The 27,781-nt window shown below is 43.7% G+C and overlaps 1 protein-coding gene across 1 annotated transcript; it reads right to left on the minus strand.

Moving 5' to 3' along the window:
- On the minus strand, nucleotides 1–27,781 carry SLC39A8 (solute carrier family 39 member 8). Its single transcript, XM_056855222.1, has 8 exons — nucleotides 27,554–27,781; nucleotides 21,294–21,459; nucleotides 17,479–17,648; nucleotides 17,044–17,166; nucleotides 13,851–14,018; nucleotides 6,469–6,676; nucleotides 4,791–4,975; nucleotides 1–174 (listed from the first exon to the last, which is right to left on the minus strand). Exons 1-8 carry the CDS (start codon nucleotides 27,779–27,781, stop codon nucleotides 25–27), a joined length of 1,398 nt encoding a protein of 465 aa, XP_056711200.1. The 3' UTR covers nucleotides 1–24.

The raw sequence follows: 27,781 nt of genomic DNA on the forward strand, positions 1-27,781 counted from the left end.
TTCCAGGTGTCTTCCAGGATTACATTATTCCAGTTCAATATCCCCTGCATACAGGGTGATCAGCAGTATAGCAGTAAACCCCGTGAGCAAGCCAGCATTCTGGATCAGGAAGAAAGCTAGATCCGTTTTCCTCCCTGTTACTTTCTCTCTCATCATGTCGTTCATCTCTGGAAACTAGAAAAAGAGAAAACATTCTTAGACCGGTGTTGCCATCTGGTGGTCAAACAGCTTATTCCATTTCAGTGGGTTTTTTTGCTTCTGTGCATCCATTTATATATAGAGAGAGGGTTACATTACCGTATAAAATTTGGCATGGTTCTTAAGCTAGTAGAAAAGCAATAACTTGGGACTGTGCCCAGTTTGGACACTGAGTCCAAGTAATTACTTCACCAAGTGACAAAGAACAGAAATGGTCTTTTCTACTTCACTCAGTTCTAAACCTCAGTTTAAAAATTCTCTTGAGCAGTCAGCACTGTGCTCTTGTCAAGCTCCCATGCTTTTGAATGGTGCAGAAGAACTTCCAAGCCTGACTAATGCAGAAGCAGCAATTCATAGGACTTTTTATCTGGGCTGGCCTATTAAGGCCAAGCAGAGCTTGGCAGAGGGAGTTGCCAAATCCTGCTGCTGGCTTACGAAGAGCAATTGCTAGCACTGCACTAAGTAGGGATGCCAACCTCCAGGTACTAGCTGGAGATCTCCTGCTATTACAATTGATCTCCAGCCGATAGCGATCAGTTCACCTGGAGAAAATGGCCGCTTTGGCAATTGGACTCTATGGCATTGAAGTCCCTCCCCTCCCTAACCCCTCCCTCCTCAGGCTCCGCCCCAAAACCTCCCGCCGTTGGTGAAGAGGGACCTGGCAACCCTAGCACTAAGCAATTTGAACTAATATTGGAAACTGCGGTGGGGCGGGAATAATTAATGTTGTGAATTTACTTGTTTTATTATAAGACGCTTAGAACAGTGGGGGAAAGTTGTATAGTAATTTTTAAAAATCCAGCTCTGTCGACACACACACACAACTCACCAACTCACACAAAACAAAAACATTTACAGAAGCCAATCCTAATTTGACAGGTGAAGGCTTTCCACTTACATGCAGCTAATCACCGCAACACGCAATGTCCTTGAAAATTAATTCAAAGACACCAAAGATTCTCCAGCTTCTATAAAGTGCTGACAAACACAGATCAACAATATTGCTATTCTGGCTGCTTATCAAAGATGAAGTAGGACCAGAGTTTTCTTCTGAAACTTAAAGAGTAGAAAAACAGGCTCCCTGAAAATGTCTTTCCAATGCTACAGAGGTCCTGAGGGGTCCTGGGAAAAATTTACCCCCTTACAAGTTCAGCCCCGCCCCCCTTGCTGTCTGCCTTTAAAAGCAGAAGAAAAAGAGTTGGTTTTTATATCCCACTTTTCTCTACCTTTAAGGGGTCTCAAAGCGGCTTACAATCACCTCCCCCACCCCCCGCCCCAGATCTGAGAGAACTGTGACTGGTCCAAGGTCACACAGCTGTCTTCATGTGAAAAACTGGGGAAACAATTCCAGTTCCCCAGATTAGCCTCCACCGCTCATGTGGAGGAGTGGGGAATCAAACCCGGTTCTCCAGATCAGACTTCACAGCTCCAAACCACCGCTCTTAACCACTACACCATGCTGGCTCCCCAAAGCCAAATAGCTCAAGCACATGCTCAAAGAAAACCCAGCTTATTCTATCAAAGGCTTTCTCAGCATCCACAAAGAAAAAGACTATTCTTTTTTTTTAGTTGTCTACCTTCTAGAAACCCCGTTTGATATTCATTTATGTAGAATCCTAAGAAACTATTTAATCTCTTAGCAAATATTGCAGTGAAAATTTTATGATCACCTATTATGCTGCTACATTATTGCTGTCCTTCCCTTCTTTGGAGATTAGTGTAATATTTACTTCCCAACCAGGTACTGCCTCTATCTCCTCTCTTTGCAGTCACTTGAACCACTTTTTAAAATAAGGAGCCAACCCTTCTTTCAATAGAATATAAAATTCATTGGGAAAACCTATCAGGGCCTGGTGTTTTATTACGTCTTAATTCACTTATTGCTTCATTAATTTATTCTAAAGATAACAGTTTATCCATTATATTTCTGTGTTCCTCTGTTAATTTTGGTATTTCTATTCAAAATAATTTGCATTTTGGCATTTGGGGTATCCTTTTTTGAATAAAAATTCTGAAAGAAGTCCCTGAACTCATCTACAATCTGAGGTGAATCATATACCTTAAACCTGGATTTAGATTTGAGTTATGTAATTCTATTAGTACCAGTTATGTCTCCTAGCAGACAGGCCAGATACTTCCCTGGCTTATTAGCATATTTGAAGAGATTTTGTTTTGAAGATAAAATAACTTTGGCTACCTGCTGAGCATCTAGTAGTTTAATCTCGTTGTGGAGTGTATCCAGAATGACACTCGTTTCTTCTGTGGGTTGTACCTTATGCTTCCTTTCCTTGTCAGCTAAATCTTTCAGTAATTCTTCCTTTATCTTCTAGTTCTGTTTGCTAATATGAGTTTGCAGTGATATTAAGACTCCTCTGAGTTAGGCTTTGAAGGAATCTCAAAACTATATGGAAGGGAAGTTCCTGCTGATCATTAATCTCAAAGAAAAAAACCTATCGTCCCTTATAGTTTTAAATTTTTTAGAATTATTATGATTTGTATGTTGTTACTTGCCCTAAGCCTGGCTTTGGCCAGGGAGGGTGAGTCAGGAATTGAAATAATAAACAAACTTGCCCTAACACTTTCTCATTTTTCAGTAGGCAATTAAGTAGGCAATTATTTAGTAGGCAATTATTTAACCACTAGATTTTTTGTTTAGGTGGATGTTGAATATAAAACTTAAATTTTATTGGTGCATGATCAACATATAATTTACAGCCAGCTGAATTTCAGCTTTTCTGGATAATAAATCAGTTGACGCGAAGACATGGTCTGTTCTGGAGTATACTATATGTCTACGTGAATAGAAAGAGTAATCTCTCTTTTCAGGGGATAAAACCCTGAGATCAACTACAAGGCCATGTCTTTGCAGCCAGTCCCTGAAGACCCGAGGAATCCCTTTTTGAGAGAAGTTACTACTAGAAGTAGTAATTTTTTTCCAGCGAGCAGCCCTACATACATGTACAAACAAGGCTGAATTAAACCAAATCATTCTGAACATGCAGCTCAGTGATTTGTTGGGAAGGGTTAACTGGAGATGGCAGGAACTGAATCTGGGACTTTCTGCATGCCAAACCGATGCACTGTCACTGAACCAGGGCCCCATCCTGTGGCTCAGACCCACTGGTGAACTACCGTACAAGCAGACTGGAGGAAGGGTTGCCAGGTCCCTCTTTGCCACCAGTGGGAGGTTTTTGGGGTGGAGCCTGAGGAGGGCGGGGTTTGGTGAGGGGAGGGACTTCAATGCCATAGAGTCCAATGGTCAAAGTGGCCATTTTCTCCAAGGGAACTGATCTCTATCAGCTGGAGATCAGTTGTAATAGCAGGAGATCTCCAGCTGGTACCTGGAGGTTGGCAACCCTAACTGGGGGTATATTTTTTAACTGAAAACATGGAACTTAGGGCTGTCTGGTCACCTGTTCCAGGACTCAGTCACCCACCGCTGCTCAGTGGGAGGAAAATGGGGAGGACAGGGCATCATGTTAACACCACGGTGTCACTTCAGGTATGGACCTGGAAGTGATTCTTTCCTGTCAGCTTGATGTTCCAGGATCTTCCCAAACTCTGGTTTTGGAGGAATACTAGAGCATCACTCTAATGTGATGACATTGCTTCCAGGTTAGCACTGAAAATAGTGTTGCCAGCTGCAGGTTGGGAAATACCTGAAGATTTTGGGAGTGGGGCCTGAGGAGGGTGGGATTTGGGGAGGGACTTAAATGGGGTATTATGCCATAGCGTCCACCTTCCAACGTGGCCATTTTCTCTAGGTGAACTGATCTCTTGTCATCTGGAGGTCAGTTGTAATAGTGGGAGATCGCCAGGCCCCACCTGGAGGTTGGCAACCCTAACTGGAAATGATGTCATGGCATTGTCACAGTACCTATTTGCCTGGCCCTGCCTGGCCCCCTAAAGCTCCCACCAGGTGCTAGCAGTGGGCTGGTGTCCCCAGTGGAACTCGTAGGGCAGAGGACCCAAAACCCTGGCCCTTCCACAGCATCATTTAATGGCATTCCAATTTTTTTAGCATTTTTCTCCATATCTAGCTGCACCACCAGAAATACGTTGGGCTGGAAGGAAGATTAGTGGCTTCCTAGAGGCACCTGGTTGGCCACTGTGTGAACAGACTGCTGGACTTGATGGGCCTTGGTCTGATCCAGCAGGGCCTTTATGTTCTTATGTTCTTAAGATGTTTAAGTACTATAGCTCTGCAGGATTAAGGCAGAAGAGAGAGCAGGATTTTGCTTCCCTGCTCCTTCCCTGCCCTTGGTATAATTTTAGGTTAAAAGATACCCTTCACTGCACATTAATGACAGACTACATGAATAAAGTTCTTGTTGATCTCCCCAATATGTCTGATTTGACCCTAACAGCGTACCAGATTGCATCCAACTTGCCAAAATTAGGAAAACTGAAGTCAAGTGCCAATCGCAAACTATCGTAATTATAAGACAACCCACAAGGAATGCATTTCATGCTGCTGAAGTAGGCTACACAAATTTTTACTGCAATTCTCCCCCTCTACACACACTGTATTTTCTTATAGTGTGTAACGTAACCCCACTTGATCCTAGGCAAAATAAGATGTGGAATCTCACCATATCTGCCAGGGAAATATACAGGAACATGCCTCCAGCTATGGCGAAGATAATGTTTGGTGCAAAGTTGTTTCCCACTACTATACCAAAAGCCAGGCCAATATAACAGGAGCATGCTGACAGGAAGTTGAAAAACAAGGCCTGCCGTGTGCTCATCCCCGCATTAAGAAGGATGACGAAATCCCCTGCAAAAGAAAACATGTTTATTTTAAACATTTATAATCCCACCTTTCTCCCAGCCAACTGAGACTTAAAGGGCAAGTCCATCAATAAAGTTTTACGAAGTATCAGCAAGAAATATTAATTGTTATGTGGTGCAACAGTGACACAAAAAGTTCCAAGAAAATTTAAAGGAGAATAGTAATGTGTGTGAAATTTGCAAGAAAAACAATTCATCCCCTCCCTCCTTTGAAATTCATTTGTATTTATTTGTTTGGGAGGGAAGGTAAGATGGTATAGCCTGATTTCATTGCATCTTGGACGCTAAACAGAATCAGCATTTGGAAGGGAGACCACCAAGGAAGACTCTGCAGAGGAAGGCAATTGGCAAACCATGCTTCTCCCTTGCCTTGAAAGCCCCTTGCTGGGGTCGCCGGAAGTCGGCTACAACTTGACAGCACTTCACACACACACACACACACACACACACACTTATTTATTTATACTCTGCTTTTCCCCAGCTGGGACTCAACGTGGCTTAGCACTTCATTCTCCCCTCCTCGATTGTCTCACCACAACTGTGAGATAGGCCAGGCTAGGGTTGCCAACCTCCAGGTACTACAAAATCACCTGTACTGTAAGGAAGTTACAAAGTGAAAAACAGCACACAGCTAAATTCTAATAGTTTATAATAGTGTATAATGTAAAACTGGCAATAGTGTATAATGTAACAATATTATTTCTGCAGAACAGAGGGTTGTCCTCCCCCATTTACAACCTGTTACCACCATCTCGCAATTGCTTGAACTTTGGGGTTTGAACAGTCTCCCCCTACTGCGAGTAACCTTGTGGAAGTCTATTTAGACTTGGTTTAATATTATTGGAACCAGATTTCTTGGAGTTCCTGTTTTTTCTACTCTATGTAATTTGCTTGCTTTCTATCTGTTGTATGTTATTGCACTTGCTTGTTTTGTTTCTATACATTGATTACAAATTTTGAAAGTATTAGAATTGAGCTGTGTGCTGTTTTTCACTTTGTAACCTCCAAATATTTTCTGAGTCGCTTTTTCATCTTTTTGAAGGCCTCAAATGTTAGGTTTACCAACCTCCAGGTACTAGCTGGCGATCTCCTGCTATTACAGCTGATCTCCAGGCAACAGAGATCAGTTCATCTGGAGAAAATGGCCACTTTGGCAATTGGACTCCATGGCATTGATGTCCCTCCCCTCCCCAAACCCTGCCCTCCTCAGGCTCCACTCAAAAACCTCCTGCCGGTGGCAAAGAGGGACCTGGCAACCTCTAGGCCAGGCTGAGAGTTTGTGACAAGCCCAAGGACATCCAGCAAGATTCCTTGGTAGAAGTAGGGATTTGAACCCAGGTATTCCAGGATCCTTGTCCAACACTTTATCCACTACGACATGCTGGCTACGGAATACGTTAGGGTTTTAGTCAGCTCTCGTCTGAAAATACATTACTCACTGCATACATCTGTGGGCTGAGATAATGGAAAAGGTCTCACCCAGTTCGTGAGGAAACTCTTCACACAAGATTGCTATGGATGTGCTAATTCCCTGAAGCAGGGAAAGCGTGAAGGAAGCACCGATGGCAAGTCCATCAATGAAGTTATGCAAAGCGTCGCTCAAGGTGATCATCCAAGCGATTGTTCCGATTTCAGACAATGACGATCCCTTTAAACAGTGACACGAACTGCTTTGGGTTTCTTCTTTCTGCAGGGATGAAAAGGAAACACATCCTGATTACACAACACTGTGAGGGAGCCGATTCACGTCTCCTGTACATTTTAGGAGACACCCAATTGCAGAAAGGGGAAATGTCAGTTCCCCCTCTGTTCACAGAGCACAAGCACTGCCCAGGTAGCAGGACGCAGAGGACCACTGAGGCAGAGAATTTATCTAAACAGCGTACTTCACACTACACTGGTAAATTCATATCTTTAAATTTTTACTTGCAGTCACCATATTTATTTATTTAGAAAAATTATATGCCGCCTCTCCACAGGCCTGCTCGAGGCATCTTACAAGTAAAACAGCTCGAAGTTACTTACAGCCAAAATGAAAAGCAAAACGAAGTCAATAAAACAACCGGCACCATTCAAACAAGCCATACAGTGGCATCCAAGCAGAACTATGCTGTCTAAAACATACATTCACGTGAATGTAGTTTACACTGAAATGTGTGACGGGCCCAAGGTCACCCAGCAAGTTTCCATAGCAGAGTAAGGATTTGAACCTGGGTCCCCCCAGATCCTAGCTCGACATTATAACTATACCACACTGGCTCTTCTGACTATAAAGAGAGCCATCGTCTCAGACAAGATTGTGGGAAATTATCTGCAAATCATCAAAGGAACATTAGAGGAAAATGCTACTCAAATACGCGACATTTCCAGCCTTGGTAAATGGGAATGTAAAGTGAATGAGCAGCATCATGAAACAGCATGATTGAGTTGTATCTCTACTGCCTGATTCTTATCACTGGCCTAACAAGTATGATTATCCGGTGGCTGCGTTCAAATACTGAAGTCCCAGAATTGTCAGACAAGTTGTTATTACTCCAGTAAAAGCTGATAACACCTTGGCTGAACAATACCGAAATAATCATAAAATGCTATTGGCAGCCTCAGCTGGAGTGTAGTAAAAACGAGAGTGATGCTTACGTGAAATGGAAAGAGGAGCAGTGATAAAAACTAGTATCTTTGCCACACAGTCCTCCCACACAAATTATGTATCAGATTGTGAGACAGAGATTGGTATATATTTGCAAATGCCTGTATACCAGAGATATTAACAGAGACTGCATCGGGGTTGATCAACTCTGTTTTGCCTTTCAGACTAAAGGACAACGTTAAAGGGTGAAGAAAAACTAAATCCTACATTGCCCTGTGAAAGTATTCTGTGTTCAGTTGGTGCTGTAATCATGTGCCTAAATGAAATGCTTTGACCAATGCTTCTTTGGCTTGGTGGTGGAGGAAAGTGCCGTCAAGTCACAGCTGACCCATGGCGACCGTGTAGGGTTTTCTAGGCAAGAGACATTCAAGGTGGTTTGCCATTGCCTGCCTCCAGGCAATGTTTGCAGTTTAGCTACAGTCCAAACTATACTGAACCAAAAGATTCACAACGGCAAAGGTTCAATAATGCATTACAGTGAAGAAACTGAAAAAACATTAATGTTATCCTGGCACAATGTGTGTGTGTGTGTGTGTGTGTGCACGCGCTTAAAATAAGTCATAGCTGACTTACAGTGACACTGTAGGGTTTCAAGGCAAGAGATGTTCAGAGGTGCTTTGCCATTGCTTGCCTCCGTGAGGGCTGAGAGAGTTCTGAGAGAACTGTGACTGGCCCAAGCAGGCTTCATGTGGAAGAGTGGGGAATCGAGCCCGGTTCTCCCGATTACAGTCCACCGCTCTTAACCACTGTACCACGCTGGCTCTCTTTGGCTTAACAGATAGTATAAAGGCTGAATAACATTGCTTTGACGAGAAGTTTCACGTATGGTAGCCAGCATGGGGAGGGGGAATAAGCTGGGGTCGATTGGCCATTAAGGCAACCAAGAAAAGTCCTGGGAGGCTAATGGTGTGGGGGACTGTCTTCCCACTGGGGCCATCCCAGTGACCATGTGGAGGAAGTGGTTGTGCAAATTCTCCCTCCTAGTTATCAGGAACGTTTGGAAAGTAGAGTCTCTGATCATGGGGAGGGGGCATATGCATGGCCACTTCCTCCATGTGGTCACACCCTGCAGACGACCAAATATTTGTGTAGAGGCAAGGGGTGGGGCCAGCATGCTCTCACCCGCTCTCCTTCCATGCACATTCAGTGAACACATGGGGCTGTCATCTATACCAGGCTACAGAGGCCTTCTTTTGCAACTTAAACTGGGATCCTAAACTTCCTCCTGGGGAGTAAATCCCATTGATTCCATTAAGATTTACTCCTGAGTAAATCTCATTATCCTTGCACTGCACAAACACTATTGATTTGCTTATGACGATTGCTCTCATAGCAAGACTTTCCAACTGTGGCAGTAATCACACCATCGCCTGGATTTTGAGTCGATGTTTAAGATTAACATGCTGTTTTGCCAACTGATTTGTGACGACTGCAACATAATGAATCTTTTCTCCGGTGGCTCCAGGTCTCTTTTGGCAATTCTTGTTTTTAAACGATGATACATTAACCTTCTTACAAATTGCACTGCATGCCAGAAGACTGTTTTGAGAACTATACTAGATTGTTGGCATGCTCGGAATAAGACCAAATTCCAGCAGCATCATTCTCATGGTGAGAACGCTTCCTTGGGCCAAAACAGGAATATGAACCGCTCTTACTGAAGACGCTCAGGGTACAGCCTCATGGACAGGAGGCCTAAAAAGCAGGCAGCTGGCAGAGTCCAAGAGTGTGCAGCAATATACTACTGTAGAGCATTGTTTTGATTCTGGGTCATAGCTCGGAGCCAGATTCATCTCACAGTTCACCACTTCTTCATTATAAGGCTGGATAGTAGCTTGGATCCCATGGAGGATTGCCACAGATGGAAGGGATTTCCATCAAAGGGCCACACCTTTGTCACCTGCCCTCAATCCACCTGAAATTTTGCTCTTGGGGGACAGGAGGCAGAGGTCTGCTGCAAAAGGGGGAAACAGGTGAAAGTTGCCCCCCCCCATGTTTGCAGAAATCCTCTGTGGGATCAAACCCAGTGCTTAGATGAAAGACTGTCTAAGAATCTTGGGTAAATCGCTTTGAGTTAGCTACAGCAGGAGAGGGATAAAGGACCAATTCTCATAGCATTGCTGCAGTGGTATATGTCTTCTCCCAAATTTCTCACCGTAATACCCCCCACACACACACACAAAGTTTGACCCAAGGTGACAACAGCCATTCACTTTGCAGTTTCTCTTGTTATCACCATTGCTAAGCCTGCTGTTGTGAGATTCATTCTCTACCAAGGGTTGACTAACCCCTGTACAAGCTCAGTGTCAAGGCAGTGGGGAATACAGGAATATCCCATGTTCTCCATGTAATCCAGTATAGTATCACTGAATATTAACAGGCCTTAGTAGACCCCCATTCAAGTTGGAGGATTGCACTGGCACTCTTTAAAGGCCAACTATTCTGAGTAACATAAAGTCTGCTAATCCCATTCAATAAGTAAATAACTGAGGGTTCGATGAGCAGAGATTCTGACCACCTGCTGTGCCACCAAAAAGACCCACCTGTGTAGAAGCTGCTTGCAATCTACATCTCATTTGCAAGGTTTTTATTTCACATGACAACCCCCCCCCCAAATGTGTAGCACCTGCATGCCAGCAATCCATGCCCCCCATGGATTATGCACTGGCATCCATGGAGCAAGAACCTTTGAACTGTGACCCCAGCCATATCTGTGCCACCAAGGTCATTTGAGCACTGCTGAAAGCAACCAGCATCTCACCAACATAGAGCCTGAAACACTCCACGTAAAAAAGAGGAAATGCCCCTATAATATCCCCATAAAAACTATATAATTTTCCAAAAGACAACACTGCAATTCATAAAAACTGCCTTTTCACATTAGGTTTTTCTTACTTGGCTCCAACATATTTATTATAGCCCCAAACCACGCCATGTTTAAGGGAGATTCTACAAAGGGAAATCATGGCATCTAAGTCAGTTTCAAAATGGATCATAAAACCACATTTGTTACAAAAGCAAGGCTGGTAAGTGATACTGAAACGTCCAGAGGAGCAGGTTTAAACAAACCTGACAGAATGGGAGCACCTACTTTAAAAAACAAAAAAACACCCAGCCAATCTGTCGTCAAAGTGACTATACGAAACTTCACACACTCAATGTCCTATTTATTATTTGCACGTTTAGTTTCTTACTGGGCCCTTTTTTAACTACTCTGAGCTGTAACTTGGCACCCCAAAGTATCCCTGTAAGGATCTGCTAAATGATAAAGCCTCTTTCTCTGACTGGTAAAGCTCATCCTTTTTAAAAAAAAATTAACATTTTACTATCTAAGCAAGCTATGATTTTTTTGTAAGCATGACAAGAGGATATAAAGATGGAAATTAAGTCTGAGTGGGAATTCAGTGTATGTGATAAAAAAGAACATGTCTAGGGTTGCAATGTTCCCCTTTTGCCACCGGAGGGGATGAAGGCTAGGGCTGCAGAACCAGGTTGGGAAATTCCTGGAGATTTGGGGATGAATCCTGGGGAGGACAGGAACCTCAGCTGGGCATAAGGCCAAACCATCCATTTTCTCCAGGGAAACTGATCTCTGTAGTCTGGAGATGAGCTGCAACTCCAAGGGATCCCCAGGTCCCATCTGGAGGCTGGCATCCCTAATTCCTGACAGGAATTAGTCTGGCATCTTAAAAAAAAAAAAGAGGGGGAGAGAACAAGCCTACAATCCCCCCCCCCAAATAAACATAATTGCTGCCCACAAATGGGGAGTATCCAGGCCAGTGCATTGGTGGCCTTGAGGTAAGCTACCTGAGGTATTTTTGTACCACACTGTTGTACCCACCATGCAGCCTATTGGCTCCTCTTGAACCGGCCTGACTAAATACTTCTGAGTTAGGTGTGAACCTTTACCAACCAACTATGCCATTGTGCCCACAGTTCCGTTAATCCTTTTTTCAATTCATCATACATTTCATCTACAATCCCTGATACCCTGTAGAACCACATTCCTCTCAACTGACTCTCATTGCCAGGGAGAGCAGTGGTTTGAACATAATGATTTAAGCAGTGTATGTTCCTCATCGCTTTTGAATAAACCCAGGTGCTTACCATGCATTCTACAGTATATGCATGCAACTCGGAGATGCCATGAAAGTAACATTTTTGCCACAATTATATATGTGGAGAACTGTGCTGGTATGGTACAGTGGTTATAGTGCCGAGCTACGATCTGGGTTCACATCACCACTCTGCCATGAAATTGGCTGACCTTGAGCCAATCACACAGTCAGCCTAGGCTCCCTCACAGGGTTGTTGTAAAGATAAAATTGTGAAGGCAGACTGATCTAAGCTCCTCTGAGATCCTTGGAGAAAGAATGGGTCTAAAAATGAGACAGATTAGATAGATAGAAACTAGTGACTGAAGAAAAGAAGATGAAGAAGACAAAGAAGAAGACAAAGAAAAAAGAGTTGGCTTTTATATGCTGATTTCCCTATCTTTTAAGGAGAATAAAGCCATCTTACAATCTCCTTCCCTTCCTCTCCCCACAACAGACACCTTGTGAAGCAGGTGGGGCTGAGAGTTCCGAGAGAACTGTGACTAGCCCAAGGTCACCCAGCAGGTTTCATGTGGAGAAGTGGGGAATGAAACCCAGTTCTCCAGATTAGAGTCCACTGCTCATGTGTAGGAGTGGGGAAACCAACCCATTTCACCAGATTAGGGTCCACTGCTCATGTGGAGGAGCGGGGAATCGAACCTGGTTCTCCAGAATAGAGTCCACCACTCTTAACCACTACACCACACTGGCTCATTGTCTCTCAACTTAACCTAGCTCACAGGAAAGAGAGAGGGAGTGGAAGAAAACCTTGTATTCTGCTCTGAACTCCTTGGAAGAAGGCCAAGCTGAAAGAATGAAGTGGTTCCCTTTCAATACTCAAGGGAGAGGTAGAAGCAGCATATCCCTCACCAGTAGAAATGAAAATCCATTCTGGAGGATGCAGTGGCCTTCCATGTGGGGAGGAACAGGAGTATGGAAGTGAATATGCTTTACCTCCCTGCCCACTCTGCCAAGTCCATTGTGCACAAGCTCCATTTAAAGGTAGGAGTTCAGCCACACACACGAACCAAGCCTGCTCACGTTGGCTTTGGCAAGTTGCGCCACTGTGTGAACATCCACTAGAGTTAAAGAAGCAAGGGTGGCATATGCCAGGTGGCCGAGAGAAAAGGAACAACCCCAACACCCTCTGCTCATCATTCCACGTAGGACTGGGGCATATGGTCCATATCATTCTGAAAAGTTTGTCAGTGTGAGAAGTTCGACATGCCAAAAAAAAGTTACTGTCTTGCCCAAACAAGCAGTTCTTTCACATCCATGTCAAACGCACCCCTGATACTTTGTTAAAAGGGCTCTCAGCAATGTTGGCTTTTTAAGTTCTATACCTCAGATTTTTTAATGTACACCTAAAATATAGCATTTGAATAAGATGAATACATGTGCCATTAAGATACATTCATCCAGGAGCCAGGGTTGGTTACAGCTTCTACCCTTGGTCATAAACCAAGTGTGGAATGGGATTAGACAATTTAGTGGAGGATAAATCTATTACCGGCAATCAGCTATGATGATAAAATAGAACCACTATGTTCAGAAGCAATAAACCTTAGTACCAGCCTTGGACGGAAAGAAAGAGGGGGAGATTTTGACCTCTTGTGACTGCTTGTTGAACGGCTGGGAAAATCTGAGTGACCATTGAGTGAAATGCTGAACTAGAAGGACCATTGGTCTGATTCAGGAGGATTATTCTTTTTTATATATATAACTTTTTTTTGAGAAAAACACAAATAACACACATACATCATACTTTCCCCATACAAAATTAATACTCCTAAAGGCCATCCCTATATATGTAAGAAGTCAATACTTGACGGAACTTTGTTAGAAGTTCAAGGAAGAGGGAGATATCAGAGTCTGCCAAAAGGTACATTTAAACCTATGTCGTAATTTTTTTAATACATACAAATGCATTCTTTGGTGTTAACAAAAGCATATCGTCAACTGTACAGTCGTTCCACAATGACTGCGTTCTCATAGTACTGAAATGAATGCTGTGAAATTGATTTTAAAACTGATAACAAAAACAAGGATCACATCCTTTCCCCTTCCCAAATAACACAGACTGGTGAAACTCATTAATGTGTATAAAACCATACTCATACCTGACCGGAGACCACGCTGAGGCTGTCGAAATTCAGGGTCCCATTTGCCTCAGCTACAGCTGGATTTGCATAGCATATAGCTGTTCCATTAGTGGGTTTGAACGTTTCAGGGGGGAGAGGAAGATTTTGGGGAGGTTTCAGTTCATGGTCAAAGTGGCTGTGATCCACCTAAACAAAACCAAATGAAACAGTATAAGAAACAAAAATTCATGTGGAACAAAAGTTGCCCAAACTTTTGCAATAGGAAAGAAATCTTCTGGCTGTTTCAACTGGGATACAAATACACAAGACCAGTCTTGGTAGCATTGCCTGAGATTCCTAGATCGCCATAACACTATAAAAATTATTGGCTTGGCATCTCCATGCAGGGGCCATGGCTCAGTTTGTAGAGCATCTGCTTGGCATGCAGAAGGTCCCAGGTTCAATCCTCCAGCAACTCCAGTTAAAGGGACTAGGCAAGTAGGTGATGTGAAAGACATCTGCCTGAGACTCTGGAGAGCCGTTATTGGTCTGAGTAGACAATACTGACTTTGATAGACCAAGGGTCAGATTCAGTATAAGGCAGCTTCACGTGTTCATGGGAAATGTCCACTTTTCCATTTACTGATGCCAGCTTATTTGATTTCAAAGACAATGAGCCAGATCAGACATAACCATGAATTAGTGTTGCATGAATGAATCTTGCCACTCATATGCTACAATTATTTCTCTCCCTTTCCATGTACAGCCAAAATCATGATTTGCTTTCACATGCAAACCAACAAGCTGCAATTATTGCTCACCCTCCAAACTAGAATTGCAAACGGGGGATTGACTATAGATTGCAACTCTGCAATGAAAGGCAGTCACAAACCACTGTTTGCCTATTTGAATATCATTGCAAACAGTGGTTTGGCTCAAGGGGCGTAGTGGCCATTAAGGCCACTGAGAAAAGTCCAAATGACCAATAGGCTGGGGGGTCATCACAAGCGTGCCTTGACTGACGCAAGCCAAACCAGCAAGGTGTGGGGAACCAGGGGTCTGGCTCAGCCCAGCTGGTCTCTCTCCCTCCTTGGGAGGCAGGGCCAGGAGAGACTGGGGCGGGGCCCTTTTCCATTGCTGTTTTTTCCTTATGGTCCACCCCTGTGTGGCTTGAGAAAAGGAGGGCTGGAATCACAACATGCACGAGAAAGATGGAAAGCGAGGCTGAGTATACAAGCCTGCGGCTGAGTCAATTAATGCCAAACTGTGGTTTGGCAGCACATGAAAACAGAGACATTGTTTAAGGTTTAGCTACTAGATTAAGACAGTCAAATAATATTGTTCCTTCTAATTATTATTTGGTTGGTTTTTAGCCTAGCCTTCTTCTAAAGAGCTCAGGGCAGAATAATACATGGTTTTCTTCTGCATCCTCTCCCTTTCCTGTGAGCTAGCTTATGTTGAGAGACGGTGAGTTTGAGGCCACCTAACATTTCCACAGGCACTAGAGTATGATGTTTCTCCGTTCCCCCACATGCTGTTCCAGGTGGTTCCCCATCCCACATGACTAGCATTTTGGGAGAATCCAACTGAAATAACTAGGTAATGATACATTACACTGTTATGTCCACACAAATTAATATCATATACATTTTTTTTTGCTTTCATAGTTGTGAGCCAAAGGAACTCTGGGAGTTGTAGTTCACTGAAGGGAAAGGGCTGCCTTATCCCCTCACAAAACCGTATTTCCCAGAGATGAAGGGCATTTTTTTTTTACTGCAGCAGGGTGTGGTGGCTGCAATGACATCACTCCTTTTTCTTGCTGAGTTTGCAAGCTGACTGAGCGATTACACACCTGTTCAACTGTCATTGAATTCTGTTGCTTAGGCCTACGTTCATCTTGGACAGTTAGTTGGAACAGTTACAGAAAAGGCTAGATTAATTGCTTTTTAAGAGTTGTGACTGGCCTTCTTGTTGTTTCATATGCACCTGCTGATTAGCTTATTTGCACTGACGTTGCTTATCTCTTATTTAGTTGAAACCAGTCAGATATCTAGAAATAGCCACATGATTGCAATAAATCAAAGAGAAAGATAAGACTGATATTTTTCTATTAAATAAGCACTCTTGTGACAAGCAAATCAGATTTCTCTGGCTGGAGGTCTCAGAAGACAAATAGGTGAGCTCTCTGGGTGAGATTTTGTGTAGCCTGGCTTTTTGATAATCCCTAAAAGCAGTGAGACAAATTTGTTTTTAAAACTGTCATTGGCTATAATAAGATCAATCAATGCTAGGAACGCTGATAATCTTAGCATTCATTCACCATAATTGTAGGGTTAATTATTTTGTGCCTTTATTTTTCTGTCTTGCTCAATAAAAATAATATTTTCTTTTTTCAATAAAAGATAAAAGTTTATGCAGGTGTCCTGTCTGGTTTGCTGGTTAACAGTTCAGAGAATAGAACTCACTCCCTACATGTTGTATTATCACAGTTAGAGGCAGAAATGTTTCTGTAACGTGATAACCCCTGGAGATCTCTGCGGCTAATCAGTGTTTTCACAGGCAAAACCTTGAAACTTGCTAGTGCAGAGTCTCTAATAGGGTGCGGGAGGGAATCTCTTGCTACAGGGATGGGGAGAAAGCCACAATCTGTGGATGGAAATGTTTCCATCAGTGGTAGCATTCAGCAGGATCCAAGTCAATGATTGCCACATTACCTAGCAAGCATCATGGTTGAGTGGAAACTTGAACCAGGGTCCTATTCTGATACGTTAATGACTATATCACACAACTATTAAGCTGCATGGTTAAAATATTATTAAGCAACATTATTTATAAGAATATATTTTTTCACATTAAGAATAACCACTAGCTTAAACCCATGTTCAGTATTTAAACCTAAAATTCGGTACAATTAAAAAGATATTGAGAGCCAGTGTGATATAGTGGATAGTGTTTCAGACTAGGATCAGGGAGAACCATGTCAAAATCCCTTCTCTCCCATGGAAGCTTGCTGGATGAATCCGGGGCAAGAACACAGCCTAACACACCTCACAGGGTTGTTGTGACAATAAAATGGAGAAGAGGAGAACAATGTAAGCTGCTTTGGGTCCCAACTGGGAAGAAAAGGTATAAAAGAAGTAAATAAATTTACAAATAATAAGTTGATTTTTAACAATGAAAAGCTTGCACAACTCAGTACTTCTTTCCCTTTCATGTCCTGCTACCTACTCACCTGAGTATAGCTCTTCAGTATCATTTTAAGAACTCTTTCCACAAAGAAGAGAATGTAGAATCCGCCAAATATAGCTACGGCTTTTTCAACATAGTTGTCTATTTTGGGATCAAATCCAAATGCCTAGGAAAAAAATAGTCCCTTTTAAATGAATCACCACATTTGGCTTATAAATACTGACATACACTAGTTGCCTGCAGAATAAAAGGGTTGGATCCAGTCAGCTTTTTCATTCAATCTTACACATACCGCTTAATAAAACTTTAATCCCACATGACCTGTGTCCTTAATAAAACTTTAATCCCACATGACCTGTGTCCAAGTAGCCTTTTTTTTTTGGACCCTTCTTCCCTTTTCACCAATAGAAAAGCTGGTTGGATCCAACCCCATGTTCCCAGCTCTACCACAGTCTCTCTTCAGCTTTTTCCTTCTTACCTCTGGTATAAGCTGAAAAATTGCATTGGAAAAAAGTGTTCCAATGGCCAATCCTACAAAGTAGGTTAAAATCTTGGGAAAATATGGCTTCTTTAAAAGAGGAGTTAAAACCAATCCAAGAAGTGATGCAAAGTTGATAATAGTCACGGCGAGGAAACCAAAGCCCCAAACTGTGAGGAAAAAACAAACACATGGTAGAAACACTATAGGAGTTAAAAGACAGTGGTACTTGGGGGGTGTCTTCTGAGGGCAACTTGTTGGGCAAGGGGAAAAAATCACAGATCTCTTTGTTGAACAGCTGCAATTGGGACTGAAAATCAGAGAAATATTAAGGTCAAGCCAGGATAAGAAAATGATGTGTGTGCAGAATACTTTAAAATCTGCTGTCTGGGAAAGAAAAATTCCCACTCCCCTCCCATCTAGGGGAGTAGCAGAATTTATTTGGGCAACTCACTTAGAAAATGTGTATCATAAACCATTGTATACGTTAAACTGCAGGGGAAACATATTATATTATTCGGAAGGAAGGATGACATTTGTGGCAGAGGTGACATTCCAATTTTTCACACTAAAGCCATAGAGCATCACATGACGTCCCACATAAAACCGCACAGCAGCATCTTCCCACAGCTTAAAAGTTTGCCTAAGGACAAACAAAAGCAATATAGTGATAGCTGAAGAGCTCTGTGTGTGTATGTTATGTGCCACCCATTCACTTCCAACTCACAAGGACCTTATAAATTAATGTCCTCCAAAACTTCCTATCATTAACAGCCAAGCTCACGTCTTGCAAACTAAAGGCCATGGTTTCCTTTACTGAGGCAATCCATCTCAAGTTGGGTCTTCCTCTTTTCCTACTGCCTTCCACTTTTCCATAACATTATTGCCTTTTCCAGTGAGTCTTGTCTTCTCATGATGTGACCAAAGTACGATAGCCTCAGTTTAGTCATTTTAAATTCTAATGTTGTCTTGAGCTTCTGAGTTTTCAATCGAAGTTGCCGCGACACCTTTTTAATTTTATTTTCAAAGAACTGAGACCAATTTAAAATAAAGATGTTGTAGCAACTTTGCGACTTTGACAGAAAATCCAGACTCTCAAGACAACACTAGATATGACACAGGGATCCATATGACACAGTGATACATGCTGAAGGAAGCCTAAACCCCCCACCGTATCTCTCCTTCATTTTACCTTGCTGTAAGCCATTTCTTCTCACACTTTTTGTTCCATGTCACTCTGGGAGGATATAAGGTATAGAAAAAGAGCCTCTGGAGCCCACCTCGAATCCCAGGTGGCAGCTACACAGGTGTAGGAGACAATAGCAGGCTGCCCCCCACCCCATGCCACTGCCCCTGCCTATTTGGCATTCCCAAGCAACCAGCTGGGTTTCTTGGGCAATGAACTGGCTGTACCAGACACCCACTGAGAACATCCACACTCTCACCTGACTCTGCTGGAAAAGAAAGTAGAGTTGCATGTCATCTGACCATTAATGACATTTTGTTCCAAGTCTCCGGACAACCTCTCCCAGAGGTTTCACCTAACAGCATGGGGAGCACTGCATAGAGCCACAGAACAAGTTCCAACCAGCAAAGCCCCAGGATCGCCTTCTAGCACCTGAGAGCCAGGGTGGTGTAGTGGTTAAGAGCGGTGGACTCTGATCTGGAGAACTGGGTTCAATTTTCCACTCCTCCACATGAGCGGCAGATGCTAATCTGGTAAGCCGGGTTGGATTCCACACTCCTACACATGAAGCCAGCTGGGTGACTTTGGGCTAGTCACAGTTCTTTTAAGAACTCTCAGCCCCACCTATTTCACAGGGTGTCTGTTGTGAGAGGGGAAGGGAAGGTAACTGTAAGTTGGTTTGATTCTGCCTTGTGGTAAAGAAAGTCAGCATATAAAAACCAACTTTTTCCAGTTAGATGCTAACAGAACCACCAGAGTACAGTGCTCCCAGCCGGTACCCATCCTAGCCAGTTGGTGCAGACAGATACTATAGTCAAGAGGCATCAAGAGATTCAGGAGGACCATCAGGGGAAGCCCTCCCTCCATCCAGTGAAGATCACCCATTAGGGTGACCAAGCGGGTTCAATTCAAAAATCAGGTCAGCAACTGGATTGATATGAGTCTTAATAATCCAGCTCATTCACGGGCATCAGCCCATTATTACCTGTGACAACAGAAATGCCGTGTCCAGTTACACCTGTCTGTGGAATGTTTAAAAAATGCACACATTCAATATCAGAGGGAGAGGCAACCTTTGGACAGCTTCTGTTATTCTCAAGAAGCATGTTTCCGCCCTTATCTTGCCGTTAAGACACTGCTATGGAGTTATCATGAAAGAAAGGGAACAGAAGGAAAGGTCAGATCGCAGATAGTTGCATTTCTGCCTCAGCTAATGGAAAAGAAAAAATTTCCACAATACCTTTTGTGAGTCGTGTCAGTTTTATGTCTAATGTGGCAATTTTAAAAGTCAAAACTGTCTAGTGGGGGAAGCAATAGAATCCTAAAATAGCAGACACATACATAACGCTACTTCTTACTTTTTTCATACTCTGATAAATCATTCTTACAGGGGAATAAACCAGCCTGGCCAATTATCAGGGGGCTATTTTTAGATATTATTTTTTATTAGTTCTCACTATTAAGCTCTTTTATATTGGGCACTGATAGCTAATAATGCAAGCCCAATGCAGATGTTAGTAAGCTGTACTCAGGGCCATTCCACCCTTTCAGTGTATAGTTATGAATGAAAATAGGAATCCATATTAGTAACTCCGTATATGGAACCAGAGGATAAACAGCCATCATAGTGTTGCTATATGTATGCCCCCATGTCTCTATGATCTTTACCATAGACATTAGGGGAAATTCCCAGCACATCACCAGAGATTAGGGGAAATTATAGAATCATAGAATTATAGAGTTGGAAGGGACCACCAGGGTCATCTAGTCCAACCCCCTGCACAATGCAGGACATTCACAACTACCTCCCCCCCACACCCCCAGTGACCAGAAGATGGCCAAGATGCCCCCCTGTCATCATCTGCCTAAGTTCACAGAATCAGCATTGCTGACAGATAGCCATCTAACCTCTTCTTAAAAACCTCCAGGGAAGGAGAGCTTACCACCTCCCAAGGAATAGCACATCCTTATCACATCCTCCTCAAACACCACTCTCCCCAGGCACTGCCCTCAACATTTCCCGGTATTTACTGAAGAAAGCCCAACCAAGTGCTATTTTCAGAGTGACCAAGAGGGCATTGTGTGCCAAGTGCTTAATTAGTCCTATAGCAGCAGCACTTTTGCCACTCCAAATGACCTACAATGTTACCAGAATGGTGTAGCTGTTGAGCGGTGGACTCTAATCTGGAGAACCGGGGTTGATTTCCCACTCCTCCACATGAGCAGCGGACTCTAATCTGGTGAACTGGGTTGGTTTCCCCAATCCTGCACATGAAGCCTGCTGCATGACCTTGGGCTAGTCACAGCTCTCTTCAAACACTTTCAGCCTCACCTACCTCACAAGGTGTTTGTTGTGGGGAGAGGAAGGGATTGTGATTGTAAACCGCTTTGAGACTCCTTAAAGGTAGAGAAAAGTTGGGTATAAAAACCAACTCTTCTTCTTCTTTTCCAGTAAGGGCACTTGTTCCCCTTTCCTCATACAGTGGCACTCATAGACAGAAGCAGTTGCCTGCCCATGAACCATCATACAAGCCTCCACACTACACACAGCAACTTCTATTCACAGGTTTACCATGTTTATAAAAGTCAGCATAAGTCTCATGTATATACCAATAATAATGAATGCTACCTTCTGTAGTAGATGGCTTGGAATTGCCTTTGGACAGGGCTTTTTCACATGGGTGAAAAATCAGTTGTTGTAAGACAGCAGGACATATAGTGGACAAGCTGGAATCTGTTATCTTGCTGCTGTTTGGCATTCCATGGACAGAAAGGATGTCTTCGGCAGACATGCACTGAAAAGAAATGAGAAAGTTGCATTTGCTTGAGAAAGACATAAGAACATTAGAAAAGCTTTGCTGGAACAGATCAAGGCCCATCAAGTCCAGACGTCTGTTCACACAGTGGCCAACCAGGTGGCTCTAGGAAGCCCACAAACAAGACAACTGCAGCAGCATTATCCTGCCTGTGTTCCACAGCACCTAGTATAATAGGCATGCTCCTCTGATCCAGGAGAGAACAGGTATGCATCGTGACTAGTATCCATTTTGACTAGTAGCCATGAATAGCCCTATCCTCCACGAATGTGTCCACTCCCCTCTTAAAGCCTTCCAAGTTGGCAGCCATCCCCACATCCAGGGACAGGGATTTCACAATTTAACTATGTGTTGTGTGAATAAATACTTCCTTTTGTCTGTTTTAAATCTCTCACCCTCCAGCTTCAACAGATGACCCCGTGTTCTAATATTATGAGAGAATAAGAAAATCTTCTCCTTGTCCACTCTCTCCACACCATGCATAATTTTACAGACCTCTATCATGTCTCCCCTTAACCACTTTCTTTCCAAGCTGAACAGCCCCTAAGCCTTTTAACCGCTCCTCATAGGGCAGTTGCTCTAGTCCCCTGATCATTTTGGCTGCTCTTTTCTGTACCTTTTCAAGCTCTGCAATATCCTTTTTTAGATGTGGTGGTGACCACAACTGTACACAGTATTCAAGGTGTGGTCTCACCATAGATTTGTATAAGGGCAGTATGATAGCAGCAGTTTTATTCTTTATTCCTTCTCTGATTATGGCCAGCATGGAATTTGCCTTTTCAGCAGCAGCCACACACTGGGTTGACAATCACCCAGGTAAGGCTTGAGTTACTTCACTGACAGATGTAGTCTTTCATTACCCTGCAATGCAGATGTTTGCACAAATGGAACAGCACGTCCGCACATGAAACTGTTTCAGCACATGGGTACATTCATAGAAACCTCAGGGATGCTAAACAGTATTCTAAAAAATACCTTTGCACAAGCTCAAGTATTTATCTGATTTGGCAAGGAGGTGGTGGAGCTGTGGTTTGGATCCTGAAACAATTTAAGTCAATGGGTCTTTCATTTTGCTGGAGTCCCATTAGTATTTCTTCATCAGTGCTATTTATAAGAAGTCAAATAGAGTTCTTGACGTTCCTGATGTTTTTTACTGTGAAGCTTTATGTCAACAAATCAAGAATGTTCTTGTAAAGCCTGAGTGTCACATACGAATCATTATGAAATTCCTGAATGTATTAAGTAAACTTGTAAGCATTAAATCTGTAATGAGTAGGGGGATAGGGTTATCAGCTCCGAGTTGGGAAATTCCTGGAGATTTCGTGGCAGAGCTTGGGAAAAATAGAGTTTGAGGAGAGGAGGGAGCTCATAAGAGATGTAATGAAATAGAGTCCTCCCTTCAAAGCTGCCATTTTCTCCAGGTGAGCTGATCCCTGTAGCCTGGAGATCAGTTGTAATTCCAGGAGAACTACTATCCCCACCTGGAGGCTGGCAACCCTGGGGATGGAACATTTCTACCTGCTGGGCTAGCTTTCTATCTACATAGTTGTTGTTTTTCAACCAAAGGGACATTCAGGCCTGTGATCTCTACCACCTGCCTCTCTCCACCTCGTTCTATTTCACATGCAAACCGTCTTAGTCCCGTATATACGTACCTGTCCACTCTGGTCCTCTTTGGATGCACTGATCTAGGTGCCCCTTTGGGTTACCAACCTCCAGGTAGTAGCTGGAGCTCTCCCGCTATTACAACTGATCTCCAGCTGATAGAGATCAGTTCACCTAGAGAAACTGGACTCTATGGCATTGAAGTCCCTCCCCTCCCCAAACCCCTCCCTCCTCATGCTCCGCCCCCAAAATCTCCAGGTATTTCCCAACCCGCAGCTGGCAACCCTAGTGCCCCTGCCACCTGAGGCTACACAGGTGGAAATCGGAGAAAGAGCCTTCTTGGTCATGGCAAATCCCCAAAGAGATTCTGCAGTCTCTCTCTCTGTCTTCTGACATCAGGTGAAGACTTTTTTGTTTCATTTGGCATATCCTTAGTAAACGCTTACTGGCCCTCCTCCCTGGTTGTGTGTAATTACATGTTTTATATATTATATATATTAATGTTTTAATGCCTGGTGTTTGCCACCTTGGGGACCTGATCTGGGTAGAAAGGTAGCATATAAATGTTTAAAATACATAAACAAATCTTAAAAAAAAAAAAAAAAAGGACTAGCTTCCAAAACTGTTCACAAGCCTGCCACACATTCCTGTTAATTATTTGTGGTCTAACAGACTAAAACGCTAATTTGTTAAACTGCCTTAGTAAGTTATCTGGTAACAATTTTTATTCCACGGATGACCAGTCTGTGTCAATATAACATAATCCCCACAATACCTTTTATTTGGACCAATCAAATGACACAAGATATTAATAAGCCCGATAAGGACTCAGCATGACTTAATTCCAAATAAGCATGCGTGCATAAGATTAGGCTGCACATGTATTGTTTTTTTCCCAAAAATATAAAGTTCAGTAAAGGCCACAAAGCTGAAGTATTAGCTAAATATTATTTTGCCTTTGGTCTGAGAGCTTCTCTGATATTTTAAAAAGAAAACAAAAGCAAGTTCTAATATAACTGGATGACTCAAGACAATTTGCAACTGGATCCTTTCAGTGTTTTTTTAAATTAAAAGAACAGCTGTTTGGGGAATTTAAATCAGCATTTAAATCATGGAGTGGGGAGAGGGTTTCACTGTTCTGTCCCCTGCATAGTTTTGCCAGTCAAAGTTACCTCCACCCACACTGCCAAAAGCCTGGAAGGGGAAAATGGCATTAATTTAATAAATGCTGGGCAGATCCCTTCATAAGAAATTCCAATGTCTTGTGTAGCAGTTGGGCCCTAAGATCCTGTCTCCTCTGCCTCAAAATGAAATTTAATTAGTTATATTTGACTGAAAGTCTTCTCCCAGCAGGTAAAATAGTTGGGGTGCACCTGGAGATTACAATCTCCCCTATTACAACCGATCTCTGGATGATCAAGATAAGTTCCCCTGGAGAAAATGGCTGCTTTGGAGGGTGGCCTCATAGGCGTTATACCTTTATGAGGTCCATCCTCTCCCCAAACCCTGCCCTCCCCAGGCTCCACCCCCAAAATCTCCAGGTATTTCCCAACCCAGAGGTGGCATCACTAAAAATAGTATAATTTTTTTGTTACACAAGGAAATTGGATACAGTAAGGTTACCATACACAGGTAGGATGCTTGACTTACAGAATACCTGAAAAAAATGCTACTCCATCCAAGAGAAGAGTTACCTAATTCACAATCTGGGACTACTGTGAACAGCAGAACTATTGCTACAGAAGTCTGAGGTGCTAAAAGAGAATCCCAGATTTTTTTCCCCAAATCCCTACTTGACTCATTCCTTGTCTTCCTTCACTGCTATTGTCCCTATAAACATCTGTGGGGAAAAGTCTCTTGCAGTGCCATCCAAAGCAGAATTACAACCTTTAAATAAACTTTAGGCATGCAATTGCACATGCTATTTCTCCGGTTTTATTGCAGCCAAAAACTTAAAATTAAACAGAAAATTGCTCTGTGTGGTTCTCGTTTCCTCTCTGAAATGTTGTAGCTCCTGAACCATCTTGGCTTCCGTTCACAATATGTAGGTTGTATAAGTCTCTGGGCAGGGCTGCAAACCAAAACCTCATGTCCTTCACCAGCATGCCAGGAAACCCCAGTATCAATGCAAATGCATACAGGAATAGGCCATGCTCACAGGATCTGATGTACACACCCGTTTTGGGGGTGTATGTGGATCGTATTGTATGAGGGAGGCCTGCTAACATAAGCATTTACATGCATATACCCTGATTCATATGACAGGTGCTACCCACAACAGGGATTAAGCAAACAGGTTCAACGTTGTCTTCCAGTGCTAAGGGTGGGGCAAACAGGGTGATCTGAATGAGATTTCATAGAATCATAGAGTTGGAAGGGACCGCCACGGTTGGTGGTCCCTTCTAACTCTATGATTCTATCTGGCTGGATTAATCCTACGTGTCCTTGATGTCCAAGGTAGCATTCTTGATTCACTCTTCAATCATAGAATTCTTGATTCATTCTTGATTCATAGAGTTGGAAGGGGCCACCAGATTTAACATCTTCCATTGCCCCCAGGCTCCCCCCCTCCCCAGTTTATCACTCTTTGTCAACTGCAGTCTACTCTGGAAAATGTAACTCTCAGAGCCTCCTTTTGTGTCTGTTCTGCATTCTGATATTCTGCAGAGTACCTGATGCAATGAAGACGATTAGATATTAGTTTAACAGTGGCTTGTCCTACCACCAGGCTTAACACCCAGTTCACATCCTCACCCCGCTTATTAATACACACTGAGATGGTCAATGGGAAAAGAGATTCCACCACTCTTAAATTCTTCCAGTATGCAACTGATGTGTGCTAATTTAGGGATGGCCAATCCATGATAGGTGATCTTGAGGCATAACGATGGGGGAGGAGAGAGTTTTAAGAACATAAGAAAGGCCATGCAGGATCAGACTAAGGTCCATCAAGTCCAGCAGTCTGTTCACACAGTGGCCAACCAGGTGACTCTAGGAAGCCCACAAACAAGATGACGGCAGCAGCACCATCCTGCCTGTGGTCCACAGCACCTAATAGTAGAAAAGGGCAAGAGTCCAGTAGCACCTTAAAGACTAACAAAAATATTTTCTGGTAGGGTATGAGCTTTTGTGAGCCACAGTTCACTTCTTTAGATACAGCACCTAACAGAATAGGCATGCTTCTCTGATCCTGGAGAGTACAGGTATGCATCATGACTAGTACCCATTTTAACTAGTAGCCATGAATACCCCTCTCCTCCATGAACATGTCCCCTCCCCTCTTAAAGCCTTCCAAGTTGGAAGCTATCACCACATCCCGGGACAGGGAGTTCCACAATTTAACTATGGGTTGTGTGAAGAAGGGAATTTCTTACATGACACTCAAAGCGTTTTTTTGTTTCCCTGTGACCCGTTCAAATACCAAACTAGCGTTTTCCTTTATTTGGCCTCAAGTTGCAACCGACTTACGGCGACCCCATAGGTTTTCAAGGCAAGAGAAGAACAGAGGTCGTTTGCCTGCCTCATCCTAGTGATCCTGGTATTCCTTGGTGGGTCTCCCATCCAAGTACTAACCAAGACTGACCCTGCTTGTCTTTGGAAATCTTACAAGATCCAGGTAGACCAGGCTATCCAAGTCAGGGAAAACCAGCATGCCCGTTCCATTTAAACCTGTCTGGCTTTGCTACCGCCTAAGGTGCATTCACAGGAGCAGACAAGCAGACGGAAAGCGGCTGAGGGCACTTTCACGCATGCTGGACAATGCACTTTCAATCCACTTTCAATGCACGCTGCAGCTGGACTGGACTGTGCGAAATGACAAAATCCACTTGCAAACGATTGTTACATTGCATTGAAAGTGGATTGAAAGTGCATTATTCAGCATGTGTGAAAGTGCCCGAAAAGGCAGTTTTGTATGTGGGAAACGCCCGAAGGCTGGGATTCTGACTCCGGGAGAAGTCGAGTCTCTCGCAAAGTCTCCCTCCGGGCACTCGACCCCCCTCTCTCAGATACTTTCACACATGCCGAATAATGCACTTTCAATCCGCTTCCAACGCACCTGGAAGCTGGATTTTATTCTGTCTCGAACTGGCAACCCCCACTTGCAAACGATCGTGAAAGCGGACGGAAAGTGGATTGCAAGTGCCTTATCTGGCAAGCGTGAAAGTGCAGGGAAAACACCCCCGAGGGGAGGGGGGAAGCGCCCCCGCAGTACCTGGTTGAAGTGCAGCTTCTGCTGCACTCGACCTCCCTCTCTCAGATACTTTCACACATGCCAAACAATGCACTTTCGATCCACTGTCAATGCACTTGGAAGCTGGATTTTATTCTGTCTTGAACTGGCAGCACCCACTTGCAAACGATCGTCAAAGCGGACGGAAAGTGCCTGATCCGGCAGTCTCGATCCCCCTTCTGTCAACCGGGCGGGGAAAACACCGCCGGGGGGGGGTGGAAGCGTCCCCCGCCGTACCTGGTTGAAGTGCAGCTCCTGCTGCCCGCGCAGCGAGTCGCCCAGCCGGTGCGCGGCTCCCATCTGCTGCAGCAGGCGGTCCACCTGCTCGGGGGAGAGGCTCCGGTTGCCCCCGAAGACGGCCACGACGTCCTGGGCGAAGCGCCGCCGGGCGGCTGCCGGGGGCGGCTCGGGGGCGGCCAGGGCCAGAGCGGCGGCCAGCAGCGCCAGAGCCGCGGCGGGAGACAT

The sequence above is a fragment of the Euleptes europaea genome, chromosome 9 (assembly GCF_029931775.1).
Source record: "Euleptes europaea isolate rEulEur1 chromosome 9, rEulEur1.hap1, whole genome shotgun sequence".
NCBI lineage: Eukaryota > Metazoa > Chordata > Lepidosauria > Squamata > Sphaerodactylidae > Euleptes > Euleptes europaea.

Bases quoted from the DNA above. Each gene is read 5' to 3' on its own strand.
- SLC39A8 (XM_056855222.1), bottom strand. From the start codon at position 27,781: ATGTCTCCCGCCGCGGCTCTGGCGCTGCTGGCCGCCGCTCTGGCCCTG. The intron at 21,460-27,553 runs GTACGGCGGGGG...ATTTCTTTTCAG, and splicing joins AGGAGCTGCACTTCAACCAG to TGCATGTCTGCCGAAGACAT. The intron at 17,649-21,293 runs GTAGCATTCATT...TTTTCCTCACAG, and splicing joins CAAGCCATCTACTACAGAAG to TTTGGGGCTTTGGTTTCCTC.